This window comes from Felis catus, chromosome B3 (genome assembly GCF_018350175.1).
Source record: "Felis catus isolate Fca126 chromosome B3, F.catus_Fca126_mat1.0, whole genome shotgun sequence".
In the NCBI taxonomy this organism is placed as follows: Eukaryota; Metazoa; Chordata; class Mammalia; order Carnivora; family Felidae; genus Felis; species Felis catus.
The window spans coordinates 122,040,581-122,060,842 of NC_058373.1; the positions used below are offsets into that span (position 1 = coordinate 122,040,581).

The 20,262-nt window shown below is 51.9% G+C and overlaps 1 protein-coding gene and 1 non-coding gene across 9 annotated transcripts; both read right to left on the minus strand.

The window, feature by feature from the left end:
• Window positions 1-541: 541 nt before the first annotated feature.
• ISM2 (isthmin 2) lies at window positions 542-14,939 on the minus strand. 8 transcript variants are annotated; one of them, XR_006599844.1, is made up of 7 exons: window positions 14,706-14,939; window positions 7,891-8,133; window positions 6,246-6,621; window positions 4,465-4,605; window positions 4,129-4,212; window positions 2,311-2,947; window positions 542-893 (listed from the first exon to the last, which is right to left on the minus strand). XR_006599844.1 is itself a non-coding variant. In XM_045060316.1 (6 exons), the coding sequence occupies exons 1-6, from the start codon at window positions 14,829-14,831 to the stop codon at window positions 2,430-2,432; spliced, it is 1,356 nt and encodes a 451-aa protein (XP_044916251.1). In that variant the 5' UTR covers window positions 14,832-14,939; the 3' UTR covers window positions 1,283-2,429. The 8 variants fall into 8 exon arrangements, 7 of the variants coding, with proteins under 7 accessions (XP_044916251.1, XP_023111667.2, XP_023111671.1 ...); XM_045060316.1 differs by lacking the exon at window positions 542-893 and having other exon boundaries at window positions 1,283-2,947; window positions 6,378-6,621; XM_023255899.2 differs by lacking the exon at window positions 542-893 and having other exon boundaries at window positions 1,283-2,947.
• Window positions 14,940-19,921: 4,982 nt separating this feature from the next.
• On the minus strand, window positions 19,922-20,027 carry LOC111561052. Its single transcript, XR_002743422.1, has one exon. It is a non-coding gene; the product is annotated as a U6 spliceosomal RNA (small nuclear RNA).
• Between the last annotated feature and the right edge of the window lie 235 nt (window positions 20,028-20,262).

The following is a 20,262-nucleotide window of genomic DNA, read 5'->3' on the forward strand; positions in this document are numbered from 1 at the left end:
TGAGCCCAAAGTCACCTGCACAGTGCCTCTTTCTCCTTTGTAGAGTTTGAATAAACACTATTTTATAGCTGACCTGCTCTCCAACCTCTTCAAGACTCCTTTCCAAACTGCCTTTATCTTCTGTCATCTGTGGTCTGAGATGGTAGCAATTTCCCATGTCACTTACAGATCAAAAATGTGGCTGGCTAAACTCAGTTTTTGGGTAATAGACAACCACTAGGTATAGATTAAATTTAGACAGTGTGTTCAAGTGTTAAGGTGAGTTATATTAGAAAGGAGGAGAATTAGCAGATTCCTGTGAAAAAGGACTCTAGGATATTTTTATATTATAAAAAAAAAAGTTTCTGCGGGGGCACCTGAATGGCTTAGTCAGTTAAGCGTCTGACTCTTGATTTCAGCTCAGGTCATAATCTCACGATTTGTGAGATTGAGCCCCAAGTCGGGGCTCTGCGCTGGCAGTGTGGAGCCTGCTTGGGATTCTCTTCCTCTCTCTGCCCCTTCTCCACTAGTGTTCTCTCTCTCAAAATAAATACACACACACACACACACACACACACACACACACACACACACACAGTTTCTGCTAACAGATAATTAAATTATGCCTGTACTAATCATGTTGATTTTCCCAGACAAGAGAATGGGAGGGAACTTGGATCCCATCTGGTGACGAGATCCTGCCCTCTCTGGCCCTGTAATATTTTAGTTGCACCAGAGTATTTTTAGACTGTGGCCCAGGACCAGACTAATAAACTTACCTCTAGGTGTGATGGTTATGGAAACATCTGGTTCTCTGAGCGTCTCCAGGTGGTGGCTCTGGACATACCTTGCCTCATCCTACTTCCTGATGTGTCTCTGTCCTTCCCCAGATGCTAGTAGTGACAGTGCAGTTTCTGTTAAGGGTAGCAACCAAGGCAGGGTACAGGTCCACTTCTGTCATCTTATAGGGGTAGTCCTTTGGGCAACTCTGCCCAAACTTGCAGCAAGGTACTTGGGGAAATAGGGCCACTTCCTCTGGAGTGCATGCTAATTGACCTCTGCCTTGGAAGTCTTCCTGTTCCCCAAGAACTAGTAAATGTGCTCTGAGGTCCGTACCTCCTAGGAAACCCTGTGCAAGTATGAGTAGGGATAACTCACATCTACATCTAACCTCTGTATCCCAGGAGCTCTGCCTGCCCGGCTAGGTTAAGGAGTCACAAACACAACCATGGGGGCTTGGCTTGGGCTGTACACAGGGCTCCCTACACCTCTGGTGAGGCTCCAAATTCTTCATCAGACAGAATTTGAAAATAAAGTGCTTTATTGCTGAGGATCACAAAGAGCTTCAGGGCGGCGGTCTAGGGGCTGAAGTTCCCACCTTTTGGAGCTTTTGTGAACAGGATGGTGGGGACTTCAGCCCTTCAACCCCACACAAGGCAAGGAAGTAAGATTTTGGGAGTGAGGAGGGCAGGGAAGAAGCACCAGGTTTGCTAGGTGAGCCGATTATGTGCATCTCTTCCCAGCTCTGAGCTCAGTGCGTTCAATGACATCACCTCGGGAGCGTCAAGTGGGCCATGGCGGGAGCCTTTACAAACACCACAGAAACTGCCCAAATCTGGGCTTCCCTGCCGCCAAACCCGAGCCGAGAACGGGTGTACCAGCTCACCATGGTGCGCATCCTCCTGAGCTGTTCTGAGCCCACCCAGACCTGGCAGCTGTGTCCATTCAGGGCAGTGCCATCCAGTTCTGCACATCCCTACAACCTGGACAGAGCAGAGATTGCTGGACAAAGAAAGGGACCTGAATTGGTTGACCCATTCCCAGCCAGGAGCCGGCCCTGTCTCGGCCACCTCAGCCTGTCTGTCCACGCTGGGCCCCACGGGTTGACTTTAGCCCTAACCAAAGTAGTGTCCACTGGAAAGCAGCTCGGAGTTGAGGAGAACCTGTTAGGGCCCCGGTGTGGGTCTGTGGTGGCTCCCAGCAGGGGTGGGGCAAGAGGGCCTCCCACAACCAACCAGAGATAAAGAGGGCTGGCTGCTAGGCTGGTTGTCAGCCTGACAAAATGCAGCTGTGGCACCACAGGCCCTGGGAATCACGACGTGTGCCCACAGCCAGGGTGGAAGAGCCCAGCTCAGAGGGAGAGGGAGGAAAATGAGTGGCCAGGCTGGGACAGCACCTCCCAGGGGGCAGGAGAGGGCAGCCCCCACAGACACACACTTCCCCCCTCCCCCATCACCCAGAGACCTTGGGGGCTGAGCTCCCTCCCTCAGCCTGGGCACTGTACACCCCTCGACCTGTCCCCAGCCCCACACCGACACCTGGGGTGCTGACCTGCCTTGGGTTCACAAGCAGAGGGCCCGCAGCACCAGGCCGGCCGGCCTCACGGGGTCTGGGCAGAGGCAGGGTGAGGGGTGTGCAGGGGAATCTTCTCCAGAACAGCAGCCCCCTGGTTAGTACTGCTTGGCCTCCTGCAACTGGGCCAGGTACTCCTCCTCGGGAGGGTTGTCGGCGCAGGCCCGGCCATTGTTGGGAGGCCGCACAGCGTGGTAGCGACTCCAGTCCCCCTTACAGAGGATCCAGGGCAGCGTGTCCACCTTGAAGTGCAGCTCGGGCGAGAAGTCGGTGCTGACGAGGTCAGGCGCACCGGCGCCCTTGCCCCGAGTCAGCAGCCGGCTGCCTGCATCGTAGCAGCAGTGCTGGGCGGCCAGGGTGCTGCTCTCCACGGACAGCAATGAGCGCAGGCAGAAGCGCGCCGTGGGCTGGTACACGTCCAGGTGCTCTCGAGGCCCGCTGGCATCCCTCCACTGGAAGCTTCGGCCCCGGTGCTCATCCTGCAGGCTCACCGCGCTGTACACGGCCTCCAGCGGGTACGCGCATGGGCAGCTGGGCAGGTCCTGCAGCACCTGACTCAGGTACTTGGCTAGGAAGTCACTCTTGCAGTTCAGCCACTTCTCACAGCTATCCACATCTGCAGAGGGGAGGGGAGCCAGTCAGCCCCGTTGTGGGGTGGGGGCTGATCAAGGACCAATGCCTGGAGAGAGAAGGCCCCGCAGTGGAGCTGAGTGCAGCCCAGCTTGGCCTCCTCTGTTGCCAGATAAGGGCTACCACACAACCACCCAGGAAACCTGGAGCCAGAGGCTACGGCTCAGAATGGATGTTGGCCAAGGGGCTGGAGGAGGAGCCTGGAGGCTGTCTGAAGTGCCAGGTGCTGTCCCTTTATGTGCTGGATGGTGGGGAAGATCTGGGGTCTTGGGGAAGGAGCTGGGGTGGTTGGGCGCAGGAACCGCTGTTTTAAGCAACTGGTAAGAAAGCGTGTTGGCCCACTCTCACCTCTGCCCGCTGTGACTCCCTCCATCTATGCTGTCTTCCTCCCTTCTCTCTACCTTGGGAATGTGGCCGCTGACTCTGGCCACACAGAAGGAATGGCCCCTTCCTCCTCACTCCAGAACTTTGGGGCACACTCTGCAGCATCGTGCTCAAGTTGGTCGTGTGTGTCTCTCCCCCTAACACCCGAGCTCTTTGAAGGCAGATCCCGGGCCTTAGTCTTCTGGGAACCCCTGCCCTGCACGGTGCCAGGCCCACCACGCCAGCTCAGGGAGCTTCACAGTATTGAGCATAGGTCCCACCCGCAAGGGGGCCTGTTGGCAGCTGCCTACCTCCTTGTGAGGGGCAAGTGACACCAAGAGACAGAGATGCAGAATGTCCCAGTGAAAGTACCGTCTGCTCCAAACTGCTGGAAGGAGCAGTCCTGGAATTCTGGCCCCTAAACTGTTTCTGACAGCATCCCTTCCCACACAGAGCCTACCCAGGAGCCTCCAAGAGCACCCGGGAGTGGAAGCCAGAATGTCCCCATCCCTTCCTGCAGCCAGGGAGAATATGCCCCACCAGGTGGATCTCCAAGCTCAGTGGCTCCCTTCAGGACGGTCTTCCCAGCAGGAATATCAGGTTGGGAAAGGCCAATGGCTTGGCTAGAAATGACAGGGACTCAGAAATGACAGGGCCTCTTTGCTGGGGAGACTAATCTTCCAGCCGGAACATGTACTCTGCCTCAGTGGATGGGGGTGAGATTCCTCCTGTGCAGTGATGCTCCACCCTCCCGAGAGAGGTTCTCCCCAAGCCCCCAGGAGCAGGGCCTAGCTCCCCACTGACCTGGGCTGAGCATGTCCGTAGCATTGTGGGCCAGGGGCGGCCACCCCTCACCGGGGAAGCCCGAGGGGTCCTTGTCCTCGGTGCCTTTAGGAAGAGAGGAGGCCAGGCTGGTGGGGCCCCAGGGCACCTCTGTGCTCCCAGTGGGGAAGCCCAGCCCTCATTAGGCTCTCGGTGCCCACAGCATCTGGACTAGGCCTGGGACGAGGCAGAACCACCGTGTCTATAAGCTTCCTGCATCCCTTCTCCAGGCCCCACCCTCAAACAAGGCCCACATTCCCAGGGGGCCAAGCCCAGAGTATAAGCCTCTGCCTGTGTAGGAGCTGGGGTTCGTCTCACCAGGACAAAGGGGCAGGTCGCAGGCACGGGACTCGGTGGCAGTGCAGGCGTAGCCGCAGGGCCGAGTCCTCCTCTGGCTGCCGCTGCCGCAGCTCCCACTGCAGGGAGACCAGGGGCTCCACTCCTCTTGAAGCTCATAGTCTGGGTCAAGGCAGGGAGCCAGGGGTGAGTGAGCACAGCCCACAGGGCGCATTGGTGCAGATTAGCTAAGGGTACCCCTTCCTCAGGAGGGTGCCATCCGTGCCAGGGCTCCCAGCCTAGCGGACGAAGCACGGGCTGGACTTCAGCCCCCACCTGTCCCTCAGCCGGGGACCCTTGCATGGTGGACACCCATGTAAATCATCAGGTGGCTCTACAGACACAGCAACAATCCCAGCCACCCACTCTGTGCCAACACAGCGATGAAGAGAAAAAGATATCTGGGGCTGGAAGCTACCTGACCACTGTCAATGTGACCCTGGGCAAGTCCCCCTACGTCTCTGACCTAGAGGGTTTTTTTTTTTTTTTTGTAATTTTTTAATGTTTATTTATTTTTGAGAGAGAGAGAGCAGGGGATGGACAGAGAAGGGAGGTGGACAGAGGATCCGAAGTGGGCTCTGCACTGACAGCAGCAAGCCCGATGCAGGGCTCGAACTCACAAACAGAGAGATCATCACCTGAGACGAAGTCAGACGTTCAACCAACCGAGCCACCCAGGTGCTCCTCTGACCTATAATTTTTATGTCAATTAAAACCAAGGCTGACAACACTTCCCCAGCACTGGGGACATGAAGGAAAGTCCTGACTTTCCATGATAGGGACCAAGACCTGGTCTGAGGAACCTGAAATACACCATGACTGCACCCTCAGACCTCTGGCTGTTGCAGGGCTGAGACCCAGGGGGCTCTGTGGAGCCCCCAAAGTACTGACATACCCAGCTCTCTCCTCACTTCCCAGGCAGGCCGGAGCAGGTGGGCACCAAGAGTTTAAGGAAAATAAATGGAAGAAAAGCTGAAAGGCACGAAAACTGCCAATTTACACCATCTTGGTGAACCAGGGAAAGCCTGCTATGCCTTAGTCTTAATGATGGCACCGCTGTCCAAGGATGAAATATCAGGGCTCTAGGGAGAATGGCTGTAACTGTCCATGAAACACGTCTGTACCCAGGAAAACCTGAACAACAACAAGAATGGCTGTCATGGGAGCTGGCCAGGTGTTAGGTGGCATTTTCTGATAGTCTGTGCTATGTTGTTTTCTAATAAAAATAATAAAAATAGCCAATACTTAGTTTACTACATGCTGGCACTTTAAATGTATTAACTCAATACCCTCTACGCCCAATCTTATGTAGTTAAGGGTTGTGCCATTCTCCATTTTAGAGAGGAAGTAAATTAGGCATAGAGAGGTTAAGTAACTTGCCCAAGGTCACTCAGCTGGTAAGCAGCAGAGCCAGGATTCAAGCCCACACAGTCTGAAAATGAGGTCAGTTATGAGTGGTGGGGTTTACCATATTTCCCAATTTGTTGGAAAGTGACAGCTATGAATATATATAAAATTAACAAACGTCGATTTGCTTAGGGGGTCTCAGGGCTGTTGTGAAGGTCAAATGTTTGGGGGAAAAACAGATTTTGCAAGCTATGGGTAATGTTGCTATTTAGCAGATGATGGTGTTTGTACAGGCCTAAGCTTCTGGCCTTCATAGCTGCCCCTGCCCGGTGAAGCTCTCAGGCCTCCCTTTAGCCCCAGTTACTCTCAGAACTTCCAGAAGCAGCAGCCGGGGATGCCAAGGTGGGGATGCTCACCATAGCCGTCTGGCTCCTTGAAGGCCCAGTCCCCAGGGGCCAGCCAGCCCTGCTCCCAGCTGCCTGTGGCCCCACTGAACCCAGGCTCCTCCTCCTCCTCCTCTTCCTCCTCGTTGTCCTCCTGGTCCTCACTCTCACTATACTCTGCAGGGTAATCCTCCTCCTCCACTTCTTCCTCCTCCTCTTCTTCCCCTGGGGCTCTGCCCTTGAGATTGGTCCTCCCCTCCTCGCCCTCCAGGTAGCTCCAGAATAGGGGCCAGAAGAGCTCCTTGGCGGACAGCCAGCTAGAGGCACCCTGGGGCCAGCGACTGCTGGGCTCAGCCAATAGGTCCATCTCCACCTCCGCCTGGGGATCCTCCACCACCTCGATGGTCACCTGCAGAGGGTCAGACACAGGCCAGCCAGTGAAGGAGTGCTCAGAGCAAGGCTCCAAGGAGAGGAGAGATGACAAGTGTGGGGGCAGGGGCAGAGGACCAACCTTTCCTCCAAACCAGCTCATTCTCTTGGCCAACCTTCCTGGCCTCCCAGGGCACACGGGGTCACAATTTAAGACTTGGCTGTGCATCAGAATCCCCTGGATATTCCAGGCTCCTTGACCTAACCCTAGACATGAATTTAATTATCTGAGGTGGGGCTAGGTATGGTGGCTCTAACATGTGCCAAGGGTGCCAGCAGTTTAAGAGAAGCTGGCTGTGAACTCTGCTGCAGGCTGCCCAGAATTAGGGGCCACTAACAGCCTTGGGTCTCGCTGTAGGGCTGGAAAATGGTAGCAAAGAGAGCAAAGTCCCACAGCAGCCCTGGGGGGGCGGGGGTGGGGGGGGCTCTCATTCACCACGTTGTGGACGGGAAATAAGTAACATGAAATCATTCACATGAAAGTGAACTTTGAAACATTGTTTTTGGCTATTATAAAATAATACGAGATCGCCGAACACAATTTGGGGGAAAACCAGCAAAATATAATGAAAAAAATTAAAATCGCCCCACTCCATCTCTGACAAATAACATTTTGATAATTAAACTTCCAGGTTTTACACATGCACGCGCGCGCACACGCATACACACAAACTCTTAAACAAGTTTAGAATGTTAGTTTCTACACTTCCCCGTTGCCTTTTCTCTTTTGATGAAAGTGTTTTGCAAACTGTAGGTCTCTTATCATCAGGGACTCTTATCATCAGGGATTGAGGACTGGCAGTGGAGAATGTAAACTGGAATCCCACTGGCTCCATAAAGTCCCTCTGGCGGGCAGCCCCCTACCACGAGCCCACCCCATTCTGCACTCAACCAACCCTGCAGGAAGGGTTGGGCCTGGGTAGGGGCCACAAGTCGCCCCTTCCCCATTTCCCTAGAAGGCCCTGCCATCCACAAAGCTTCCCCACTCCTTGGGTCTTCATGACAGCCCTACCAGGCTGGTGCTGTTTCTCCTTTGCTATGGACTGGAAAACACAGGCTCAGAGGGCCACATGCCCTGCTCGGCCCACAGCTGGGAAGTAGAGGAGCAGCCCCCACTACTCTGTGACCCCCAAAAGAACCCCCGCCCTCCAAGGAATACAGGATGGGGACGCCTGACCTGAGGATGGAGCCGGTCAGCCCAGTTCCTCTCTAGGTGTCCACTGGGCCTATGCCCTCCTGTAGCTCTCACCTGGATATTGGGGTTTGGGGCAGTCAAGTCTGTGTTGGCCAATCCTGGCAGCTTCTGCAGCTCCAGCAGCAAGGGAGTGTCCTCCAGGGTCCTTGGCATGGATGCCTTGTCCAGGCTCAGGGCTGCTGGCTCACTGAGAGCCCGGCGCCTATGTTGGCGTGGCCCTGCCTGGAGGCGGGTTCTGGGGAGCAGGAGGGTCCTCTCCTCTTCCCTAGGAGAGCTGGGATCTGGGGAGGCTGAGACCTGAAGGAGAGAGAAGGGGAGGAGGGGGTGACTGGGGTCAGGGCTTACCCCAAATGGACCCAAGGTAGGCAACGCAGGAGTCTTGGGGTCTGACCAGGCCACAAATTCACCCTGTGACCATGGATCCAAACATACGTGTTTCAATGCCTCAGAGAGTAAATGAGGCCATGTGCACAGAGTGCTTGGACAAATGGTGCCAACATGAGGCATAACAGGGGGGCTAAATCGGGCTTCTACACGTGGAAGAAACATAAGCCAACCTCCTCATTTTACAGATGAAGAAACTGAGGTCCATAGAGGGAAGCATGTTGTTTAAGGCAGTGTTTCCAAGTGCAGCTCACAGACCACATGCCTCAGAATCCCCCAGGGCTCTTGCCCAGGAACAGATGGCGGGTCTCACAAGTCAGGGCAGGAAGGCCCAGAAAGGCTGACAAGGAGGGTAGTGGCAGACCTGGGCCTTCCCCCAGCAGGCTCCCCTGTCACTGACCCTCCCAAGCTGTCCACGTGAGGGCTGTGTTCCTTAGCATCTCTGACCACTGCTACCTTCCTCCTCCTGCCCGTCTGGGACCCAGCGCCTTTTCCTAGTTCAGGTGCCGTCGCAGCTGTCTGTCTGCCAGGTAATTCCCTCCACCAGCCAGTGCCCATGGGGTCCACACCGTGACAGTCCCTGCCTCGGCTCAGATAGTAAGTGAAAGACCCTGGTTGTCTCTGACTCCAGCAGCAGCCCTCACCTGCTCAGACAGTGGGACACTGGGGTGGCCATCCACCTACTTCCAGGCTACAGCCATTGCTCAGGTCTCTACAACAGGACAGAGGGGGCACTGTCCAGAGCTGCCTTATGATGTAAAGCATGCCCCACCCAGGCCACAGCCTTGACCCCACTTCCCATCTCACACCTAAAGCCATGTGAAAAGACACAGGTCTGGACAGTCAGATCAGCTTGGGTTCAAATCCTAGCTCTGCCTCTTACTAGCTCATTCAACTTGATCTGCAAAATGAGGATAATTCCTACCTGGAAGGATTGTCAGAATTTACTTATCAAACACTTACGTCCACAGCATGTGTGTGCCAGGCACTGTTCGAAACACTTAATCATTCATTTCATTCTCCCAACAACCCTCAGAGGTAGGTGCTAGCTGTCATCCCCATTTTGACAATGGAAACTAAAGCACAGAGAGGGCAAGTAACTTGCCTCAGGTCACACAGACATTTAGTGGCAGAGCCTAGGATTTGAAACAGACAGCCTGGGTCCAGAGCCCATTCTCTCTCTCTCTCTCTCTCTCTCTTTTTAAGATTTTATTAAGTAATCTCTACATCAATGTGGGACTCGAACCCACAACACTGAGATCGAGTCACACACTCTACCAACTGAGCCAGCCAGGCACCTGAGAGCTCACACTCTTAACTGTTTTGCTCTGACACTACAGGCAAGAGTGTGGAGAGTCTATTTCACAAATCAGGGGCTTATTCAGTCTAATTTCTCACTATGACTCTCTTTCCTTGGGTTGAAAAAGAGAGTCAGAACCTTTGGCCTCTCCCCTTTAACCCCCTCCTTCGGTGCTGCCCAAACACCTGGTTCCAAGGCTCCTGCACTAATCACCATGGCCCATCTGAGCCTGGCCCTGGAGTCTGTTACTGAGTCAAAGTGCTCTGGTCTCAACAGCCAGGCCAGACGAGCAGAGGGGATGGACAGATGAGTAAGAACAACTCAGCTCCTTCACTGACCAGTCTTGGAGGCCTGGGACATCCCCATGTGCTGCTTTCCTGGCACCTCCCACTCACTATGCCACCAAAGCCCTAAGTGTCCCGGTGCCTTGGCTCAGTAGCTCCTCTGTCCGCAGCCTCAGGACTGCAGGAGTTCAGGGGCTGCAGCCTTTCTGGCTGATGTGGATATCACCGCCTCATGAGTGGGTAGTTAAGCAATGGTTCTCATCTGAGAACATTTGGCAATGTCTGGAGACATTTGTGGTTGTCACTTGGAGAGGGGTTCTACTGGCACCATGTGGGAGATCCTGCAACACAGAGGACAGCCCTCACAAAAATCATCCAGTCCAGAATGTCAACAGTGCTGCAATCAAGGGGCACCTGGGTGGCTCAGCCGGTCAAGCGTGGACTTCGGCCTAGGTCATGATCTCATTGTTCCTGAGTTAGAGCCCTGCGATAGGCTCTGTGCTGACAGCTCGGAGCCTGGAGCCTGTTTCAGATTCTGTGTCTCTCCCTCTCTCTCTCTCTCTCTCTCTGCCCCTCCCCCACTTATACTCGCATGCGCTCTCTCTCTCTCTCTCTCTCCTCAAAATAAATAAATTAAAAAAAAATTTTTTTTTTATGTGTGCCAGGGTGGCTCAGTTGGTTAAGTGCCGACTTCAGCTCAGGTCATGATCTCACAGTTCATGGGTTCAAGCCCCACGTTGGGCTCTGTGCTGACAGCTCAGAGCCTGGAACCTGCTTTGGACTCTGTGCCTCCCTCTCTCTCTGACCCTCCCCTGCTTGCACTCTGTGTCTCTCTCTCTCTCTCAAAAATAAACATTAAAAAAAAATTTTTTTTTTAAGTTTTTTTTTTAAAAACAGTGCTGCAATTAAGAAACCCTGCTCTAGGGGGCGCCTGGCTGGTTCAGTTGGTAGAGCATGCGACTCTTGATCTTGGGGTTGTGAGTTTGAGCCCCAATGCTGAGCGTAGAGATTACTTAAATAAATAAATAAACTTAAAAAAAAAAAAGAAACCTTGCTCTAAAGTCAGGCTGCTTAGATCTGAATCCCTGAATAGTCTGGTTTCTGACCTGTGGGACACTGACGGGACAGAACCTCTGTGAGCATCCTTATGTGTAAAATGAGAACAATGATGGGAGAGAGCTAGCATCCAGCAGGGCTCAGAATGTTCATTTCCAGCCCTCTCCAACCTCAAGGCCATAGAAACTCCTGGCTAACTACCACAGCCACACATCACAGCCACCCTTCTCTAGAGCTGCTTAGAGCCCCTGCTCTGTGCTTCAGGCCCCAGAACTCTCAGGAGTGGAATGGGGCCATGGGTCTTAGTTTGGGTTTCTTCAGAAGCCAATGCTGACACCAGAATTCAAGGGCATTCCTTTGGAAGGTGATCCCAGGAGACACCAGCAGGGAGTGGGGGAGTGGGTCACGGGTGGGAGGCAGCTAATAAAGAATGCTCCATCAAGTTAGTGACCATGGTGGACAAGTGGAGCTCAATCCTACTGGTGCCTCAGTTATTCCCCCAGAAGTAGGGAGCTGGGCTACATACCTGCAAACCTTACCAGTCACTGATTACGGGCTTCTGGGTGGAGGAGAGGATTTGTTCCCCGGGCACCTCAGATTGGTCATGTACAGCTGAAAACAGGCCCTCATGCCAGTGACAGCCCTCAAGCAACTGGACACTGGCAACAGGGAGTAAGGCAGAGATACGGGCAGAGCCCCCTGAGCCCTGGCCCGTGAGTACTGTCTGAGCACATCTTCTCTACCAGGCCTGAGCTAGTAGGCCCTGGATGTGCCTTCTGTCACCCCAGCCACCCCAGCTAGAGTGCAGGTAGGACTTTGTCTGCTTGTTTCACGCAGTATCCTGTGCCTGGTACACGGGAGGAGCTCAATAAATCACTGCTGAGTGACTGAATGAACACTAGCACCCCAAGGGATGAATGTGACTGTCTCTATGTTAATGATGAGGCTATGGAGGCTCAGAGAGGGTAAGGGATTTACATAAAGTCCAAGGTTGTAATAATATCGAAGCTCGGCTTCAAACTCAGCTCTGCCTGAGAGACAGCCACTCACTAGCTGCAGACCCGAGGCTTAGTTATCAGACCCACTGTCTGTTTCCTCGTCCTTAAAACAAGGAAAACAAGACAAGGACCACAAAATGCTAGGCACTGTGGCTGTTTGGGTGGTGTTTGGATCCTATCCAGAACAGAAGACACCCAAGGCAGAGTTCTGTCATTCTTTCTTTGCCTGTCTGGTGCCCAACAAACCCTTGTGTTGTTTTTTTTTTTTAACTATGTTATGAGTTTGAATCTCTTTTTAATGTACAGAGAGAGGAGAGAGAGAGAAAGAGTGAGCATGGGTGAGGGAAAGGCAAAGAGAGAGACAGAATCTCAAGCAGGCTCCACACTGTCAGTGCAGAGCCCGATGCGAGGCTCAAAGTCACGAACTGTGAGATCATGACCTGAGCCAAAATCAGGAGTCAGATGCTTACCCGACTGAGCCACCCAGGCGCCTCACCCAACAAACTCTTGTAACGACAATGCCACACATGTGTACGTCCAGTGCTTTCTCACCCAGCAGGCCATCCGACAGAATGGGTTCTCTTATTCCCATTTGACTGTGGGAGTAAACTGATGCTCAGCAACAGGCCTGACCAGAGAGAGGGTGGCACATTTTGTTCACGATGCCAATGATTTCAAGACCTTTCAAGACTTACGATGAGCAGGCTGGGGCATGCCATACAAAGATGGACCCTGAGGTCCCGGGTCTAGATCTTGAAATGACAGACCTGGCTCCCAGTCTCAGTCAGGCTTAATGTCTCTGTGCCTTGATTTTTTTCATCTGGAAAATGAGACTAACACCCATCCAACACCCATGGGAACAACACCGAGGGGCCGTATGTTCTTCAGCTTCATCGTAAAAGTCTCTGGAGTTGTCATTTATTTCTGACATATCACTTAAGGCCCTAGAAGAGCAGTCTGCATTATGTCAACATAATGTCTTAACTACCACCTTGATTACATAACAGCTTTAACACACATCACATGGACTTCTGAAGCAGTATTTGAACTGGACGGGATCACGGAGATGACTTAGCCCCTTATTTTAAATGTCAGGAAATCATCTGAGGTGAGTCATACCTGAGTTAATGACCCACTGAGACCAGAACCCCAGGACCTGAGCTCTAAGCTCTGTTTTTCATTCATGGCACTAATTTAACATATGTTTGAGGGTTCCACCAGGCCCTATACTGGAGCTGGGGGTATGACTTTGGCTCTGAAATAACCTATCCTCTAGACTGGTCTCGGGGGAAGATCTGGCAAATATATCAAAAATAATCACAATACAAGGCAGTAAGTACTAAAATAGAAAATATGTCAAAATGAGTAGGAAAAAAATGCCAATTCAATTAACTTTATGACCACTGCCACCTCCACCTAGGAGGTGGGACTGGCCAGGGGATGTTCACTTCCTCTGGATTTGTCTACAGCAGTGGTTGTCAGCAACAGTGGGGGAGAGGGGTGTCCCTCAGGAAACACAGGGCAATGTCTGGCTCTGTCCGGCAGTGGGTGCTACAAACACCTAACAGGTTAAGGCCAAGGATGCTGTTAAATGTCCCACAAGGCACAACAAAGAATTATACAACCCCAAATGACAGGACTGTGGAGGATGAGAAACTCTGGTCTACAGGATGTAGTCTCAACAGGAGGCAAAAAAAATCTTAGATATTACAATGGTTTGTAACATACCCAAGTGCCATGATACATAAACAGTATATTCATGAAATGGTATATCCCAATTTCAGTGGGAGAGGCATTTAGGGGGGGAAAATGTCTAAAAGGCTCCTTAGAAAGGCAGCGTTGAAAAAAAACGTGGATAAAACACCAGTCCACAGAGACCTCAAATGCAGGCGGTGCTCCCGGCCGCCTCTGGAGGGCCTCAGCAGCCTGGACACCGCTAGCAGCCCGAGCTCTGGTGCCGCTCACCCACCGGTCTCCTGCACGCACCCGGCGGGGCCTCTCAATGCCTTCGTCTGGAAAATGGAAAGAACTACTCTGGCCTCCTCCTCCTAGAACAGCTCGGAGCCTGGAAGGAGCCAGGACCCCCTACCACACCAGCCCGCAAACCCTGGAACAAGTCGGGAGGGTTTTGTCCCCAAGGGGACAATCCACGCAGTAATGGCTGGACTGTGGACCCCTGGTGAAGGGAGACAGGTGTCGACAGACCGTGGTTCCTCTTCGCGTCTAAACTACTCTTCTCCGACTCGCTCCTCTGTTTTCGGTCGCATCCCCAAAGCCCACTCACGGGCCACCCAGAAAGTGCCCCCCCACCCCCACCCCGCCACGTCTTAGCGACTTCTGCTCTTCCAACTACATAGTAATATCAAGGTCCCTGGCTGATATTACTCTCCAGCAAGTTGAAAGACCCCACTCACTACCTCATCTCGTCTCAATTCACACCCAAAGGGACTCAAATCTTTTGCAGGTTTGATTTGAGGCTGCACCGGCCGTTATTCGGCGGGTTGAACCTCAGCAACACCGCGCAGCGTCGCGTTCCCCTCCCACCCTCCCGACTCCTCTCGGAATGCGCCCCCGGACAGTGGGGGTTGCAGGAGAGGTTCGCTCAGGGCGAGGCGGCCGCAGGTGGGAGAGGCCGGGCCGTTCGGGGCGTGTGGGGGGAGGTCCGCGCCCGGCCCTCTGCCCACTAGCGCAGTCTGTCTTCGGCCGGCCAGCCACGCGGTCGGAGCGGTGGCTTGGGGGGGGGGGGGGGGGGGGAGTCCGCCGCACCTGGTCCCGGCCCCGCGCCCGCCCTCGGAGGTCCCCGCTCGTGCCCCGGGCCCCGCGCCGACCCCTCTCCCCGCCGCTCACCTCCGCCAGCCTCGCGGGGCTCCGGGACCGCGGCTTCCTCAGGGGGAGAGCCCGGCCCGCGGCCAGCAGCGCCGCCAGCAGCACCACGCCGAGGAGGAGCCCCGCGCGGCCGGGCAGTCGAGGCATCGTCTCCCTGCCGGCGCTGCTCCGCGCCGAGCCTCCGCGCCTCCCGAGCCGCTCCCGCGCGTCGGTTTGCGCCGGGCCTCGCCTCCTCCAAGGGCGGGAGCGCGCCGGCCGCGGGGGACGAGAGGCGGGGGCGGGGGCGGGGGCGGGAGGTGGGGGAGACCGGCGGTCGCGGGGACGCGCGGGGCGGGGGAGCCGCGCGGCTCTCGGGCCAGCGCCCGGGATGTGCCCGCCCTTCCCGGAGGGGCGGCTCCTCGACGCGCCCGGACAGTCTTGGCTCCCTTTGATCTGGCCGCCTCCCCGCCCCCTGTCCCCGCCGCTGGTGCCGTCGCAGCCCCGAGCGAATTCCTGTTCGGGGGACGTCGCGACCGGCCGGCACGGCGCGCTCAGGCTCCGCACTGCCACTCCTGCGGGTCGCCCTCCCCGCGGGCGCGCAGACGGCGCGGGGACACACGGACCCCCAGGACCCCGCGAGCGCGGAACGCGCCGCAGCCCAGCGTGAGAGCCCTCCGGCCTGGGGCAGATGTTTGTGCCTCGAGGTAGGTTTGCTCAGGGAAGCGGGCCGGGAAGTAACTCCTCCAGGGCTCCCGGAGCTCCCCAGCTGGAGGTGGAGCCCAGAAAAACACCTGCCACTGTGCACCCGATTTCCTCAGGATGTTCTCAGAGCACAAAAACCGAGAGAGAGTTGAGATTCAGATGTGAGGATAGAGCCCCAGGAGCACAGCAGCTAGACACGTTGAGGGAGTGGTCAGAAGATCTAGCCCGGCCACTGGGTGTCACCTAGTTTTATCCCGGATAAAACAATGGGACCACCCACTCCCTCTAGCGAGACTCTTGTGCAGGGATCCTCACGTGTAGCATATGCGGGTCATGAAATAAAACCTCAGCTCGTGATAAAGATCAGTAACCCTGAAGGGCAGGGACAATTTTAGTGGCCTGGATGGGGGCTGTGAGGGAATGTGAGCGCAGTGATGCAGGGCGTGGGGCAGAGCGGTTGGACAGGTCAGTGAGGAGCTGTGGGAAGACACTAGGAAGAAGGCCTATTCAGGGACCACAAAGGCTGCCTGGTTTCAGGGCAGGAATAGCAAATCCCTGGAGGTGCTGGGAGGATGGCCAAGAAATACGCCATAGGGGTAATCTTGGGATCTGGGTTTAGCCAAAGTGAAAAAGTTAGGGGCCCGGGCACAGTTCTGAGAAACCATTCCAATCCCCAGCGGCACGGGCCAGGGTTCTGCAGTGTTTTGTTTTGTTTTTAATTTTTTTTTAAATTTACACCCAAATTAGTTAGCATATAGTGCAACAATGATTTCAGGAGTAGATTCCTTAGTGCCCCTTACCCATTTAGCCCATCCCTTCTCCCACAACCCCTCCAGTAACCCTGTTTGTTCTCCATATTTATGAGTCTCTTCTGTTTTGTCCCCCTCCGTTTTTATATTACTTTTGTTTCCCTTCCCTTATGCTCATCTGTTTTGTCTCTTAAAGTCCTCATATGAGTGAAGTCATATGATTTTTGTCTTTCTCTGATGAATTTCACTTAGCATAATACCCTCCAGTTCCATCCACGTAGTTGCAAATGGCAAGATTTCATTCTTTTTGATTGCCGAGTAATACTCCATTGTATATATTTACCACATCTTCTTTACCCATTCATCCGTCGATGGACATTTGGGCTCTTTCCATACTTTGGCTATTGTTGATAGGCAGTGGTTTGAATAGTAGTGCATCACAGGGATTACACTGGGTCTGGAGTTGGCCACCAAGGTTTGAATCCGGCTCCTACCATTTACTAAGAAGTTGATATTATTGGACAAGTTCTTTGACCTCTTGGTGAATTTGTCATTTATAAAAGTGGGGGAGTGGGGGGGGGTGGGGGGTACCTACCTCACAGGTGTAAGAAGTAAATAAGAATCTATGCTAAGGATTCTTATTAGGGTGCAGTTACCATTTTTTGGTCAAAAGTGCCAAATATTGGCAATTTCATGAGGTTCAACCTAATAAGATGGTTGGTACATGGTAAACATTCAACTGTTAGCCCAAAGAAACCTGCATTTGAGCACCTGCTTTGTCATACTGTTGTTGTTTTTTTTTTTTCTAGACAAAAAGTGAGACTACCTTGTTCTTTAGCATTTAAAAAACAGTTTTCAAACATTTATTCATTTTTGAGAGACAGAGACAGAGCACAAGCAGGGGAGGGGCAGAGAGAGAGGGAGACATGGAATCTGAAGCAGGCTCCAGGCTCTGAGCTTAGAGCCTCACACAGGGTTCGAACCCATGAACTGAGAGATCATGACCTGAGCTGACGTCAGACGCTTAACCAACTGAGCCACCCAGGTGCCCCTCTTTTCATCAAACTTTTACACCTTCTGCCAGCTCAAAGTCAGAGCTCAAGTTCATTCATTTGTGCATACCTGTCTGAGTCAGTCACTACCACTGTGCTCCAGGCCCCTCTCCCCCTTACCTGGACAGCTGTAGTAGCCTCCTGACTGGTTCTATTATATCCTCTCCTGTTCTCACTGCCTCCTCACGAATGCTCTTGGTTATCTTCAGTGGAAAACAAGGCATCGTCTACATACAGTACATGCTTCTGAGTTCATCTGATTCTACTCTTTGATTCTTTGAGCTATTTTATAGCCCTATATAGGTTGTAGGCAAGAATAACGAAGTAAAATAGTTATTACATATGGAAATGCAAGTTATGTCCTGTCCTCTGAGGTTCATTTGACCTCCCAGTATAGAAGAAACCAGTTTTGCCTACAATTTTTTTTCTTAATTTTTATTTACTTTTGAGAGAGAGAGAGAGAGACAGAAGCGCGAGCAGGGGAAGGGCAGAGAGAGAGGGAGACACAGAATCTGAAGCAGGCTCCAGGCTCCAAGCTGCTAGCACAGAACCTGATGCGGGGCTCAAACCCATGGACCGTGAGATCATAACCTGAGCCAAAGTCAGACACTTAACCGACTGAGCCACCCAGGTGCCCCCAGTTTTGCCTACATTTGCACATCCATTTCAATATTCTTGATCCATAAATGTTCTTGTTTTTCAGTATCTCCTTTGATTGCTTATAATATCTTTACCAGTTTCCTCATTCGGGAGTTAAAGAAAATCTTTAACTCGTGTTCATTTTTATATCTGTAAGAGAATCATTTTGTTTTTTTGAAAATTATCTTTTTAAAAAACATTTTTAATGTTTGTTTATTTTTGAGAAAGAGCGCAAACCGAGGAGTGGCAGAGAGAGAGGGAGACACAGAATCCGAAGAAGACTCCGGGCTCTGAGCTGTGAGCACAGAGCCCAGTGTAGAGCCAGAACCCACGAACCATGAGACGTGACCTGAGCTGAAGTCAGACACTTAACCAACTGAGCCACCCAGGCGCCCCAAAATTATCTTTTGAAAATCCTGTTGGATGCACTTCATTCCTACCTTCCCAATCTTAGCTCCCTGGCAACCACTTACCCCTCTCTGTCACCATGGGTTACTTTTGCCTTTCTAGATTTTTGTATTAATAGAATCATATTTATGTATTCTTTTGTGTTTGGTTTATTTGAGCATGTTAAGACTCATCCATACAGTTGTAGGTATCAGTGATTTGTTCCTCTTCATTGCTGAGCAGTATTCCATCCCATGAACATAATACTACAACGTCCTTGCCACTCACAATGACAGCATTTGGATTGTTTCTAGTTTGGGGCTGGTGTGAATCTAGCAGCTGTGAATATTCAAGTGCAAGTGTGAGCATGCTTCTCTAAGGTAGATGAAATCACTGCCCCAATCTGCCAAATTGTTTTCTCAAATGGCTATAAACTTTGTATTCCCATACCTTTGTCAACACTTGGTATTGTAATTCTTTTTAAACTCAGCCATTCTAGGGGCACCAGGGCGGCTCAGTCGGTTAAGGGCCTACTTCAGTTCAGGTCATGATCTTGCAGTCTGTGAGTTCGAGCCCCGCATCGGGCTCTGTGCTGACAGCTCAGAGCCTGGAGCCTGCTTTGGATTCTGTGTCTCGCTCTCTCTCTGCCCCTCCCCTGCTTGCACTCTGTCTCTCTCAAAAATAATAAACATTAAAAAAAATTTTTTTTAACTCAGCCATTGTAGTGGGTAGGTGAGTAGTGGAATCTTAGTGTAGTTTTAATTTGCATTTCCCTGACAACCAGTGATGTTGAACATTTTCCCTGTGCTTTTCTGGCCATTAGCACATCTCCTTTTGTGACAATTCTGTTCAAATCTTTGGGGCATCTGGCTGGCTAGGTTTGGAAGGCACGAGACTCTTGATCTCGGGGTTGTGAGTTTGAGCCCCACGCTGGGCGTGGAGATTACTTAAAAAATATAAAATCTTAAAAAAAAGTGTTCAAATCTTTTGCCTATTTTTTGTTGAATAGCCTTGCCTTATTGAGTTTTAAGGGTTTTTTCCAGATAGAAAGCCTTTATTGGATATGTGTTATGCATGTTTTATCTCAGTCTGGAGTTTGCATTTTCCTTTTGTGGAAACTTGAAGTTTTCATTTTTTTAAGTTCATTTATTTATTTTGATAGAGAGAGAGGAGGGGCAGAGAAAGAGGGAGAGAGAGAATCCTAAGCAGGCTCCATGCTGTCAGCCCAGAGCGCGACGTGGGGCTCAATCTGACGAACCATGAGATTATGACTTGAGCCGAAACCAAGAGTTGGATGCTTAACCAAGCCACCCAGGTGTCCCTTGAAGTTTTCATTTGGATAAGTCCAGCTTATCAGTATTTCTGAGCCATGCTTTTTGTGTTCTAAGAAATCGTTGCCTAATCCAAAGTCACAGATTTTTCTATTTTCTCTTGGAAGTTTTATAGTTTTTATGTTCAGATCTTTGCTTTAACTGTTGCATATGTGAGGGAAGAGTTGAAGGTCATTTCCCCTAGATATTCAGTTGTTCCAGCACCATTAGTTGACTAACTGTACCTTCCGCATTGAATTAATTTGGCACTTTTGTCAAAAATCGACTAACCATATATGTGTAGGTCTATTCCTGGACTTTCTTATTAAGTTTTAAATTTTAATTCCAGTATAATTAACACAGTGTTGTATTAGTTTCAGGTGTTCAATATAGTGATTGAACAATTCTATACATCACTCAAAAATGTGGAAGTCTTCACAAATCCGTGTGTCATCCTTGTGCAGAGGCGTGCTAATCCTCTCTGTACTGGTCCAGTTTTAGTATACGTGCTGCCAAAGTGAGCACTATTTTTGGACTCTATTCTGTCTTATTTGTTCAATATGACCATCCTAATGCCAAATGCAGTCTTGGTTACTGTAGCTCTGTAGCAAGTTTTGAAATCGGGTAGTACAAATTCTTCTTCAAAATTGTTTGGTTATTTGCATTTCTATGTGCATTTTACCAACTTGCCAATGTCTACCAAAAAAAAAAAAAAAGGACTCTAGTGGTGATCTTTTTCAGCGCTTGCAACTCCACACTG

Excerpts from the sequence above, each read along its gene's own strand:
- ISM2 (XM_023255899.2), bottom strand. The coding sequence starts at position 14,831 with ATGCCTCGACTGCCCGGCCGCGCGGGGCTCCTCCTCGGCGTGGTGCTG. Across the intron at positions 6,622-7,890 it reads CCCCAAACCCCAATATCCAG|GTGACCATCGAGGTGGTGGA; the intron begins GTGAGAGCTACA and ends GACCCTCTGCAG. Across the intron at positions 4,213-4,464 it reads CGACCTGCCCCTTTGTCCTG|GCACCGAGGACAAGGACCCC; the intron begins GTGAGACGAACC and ends CTCTTCCTAAAG.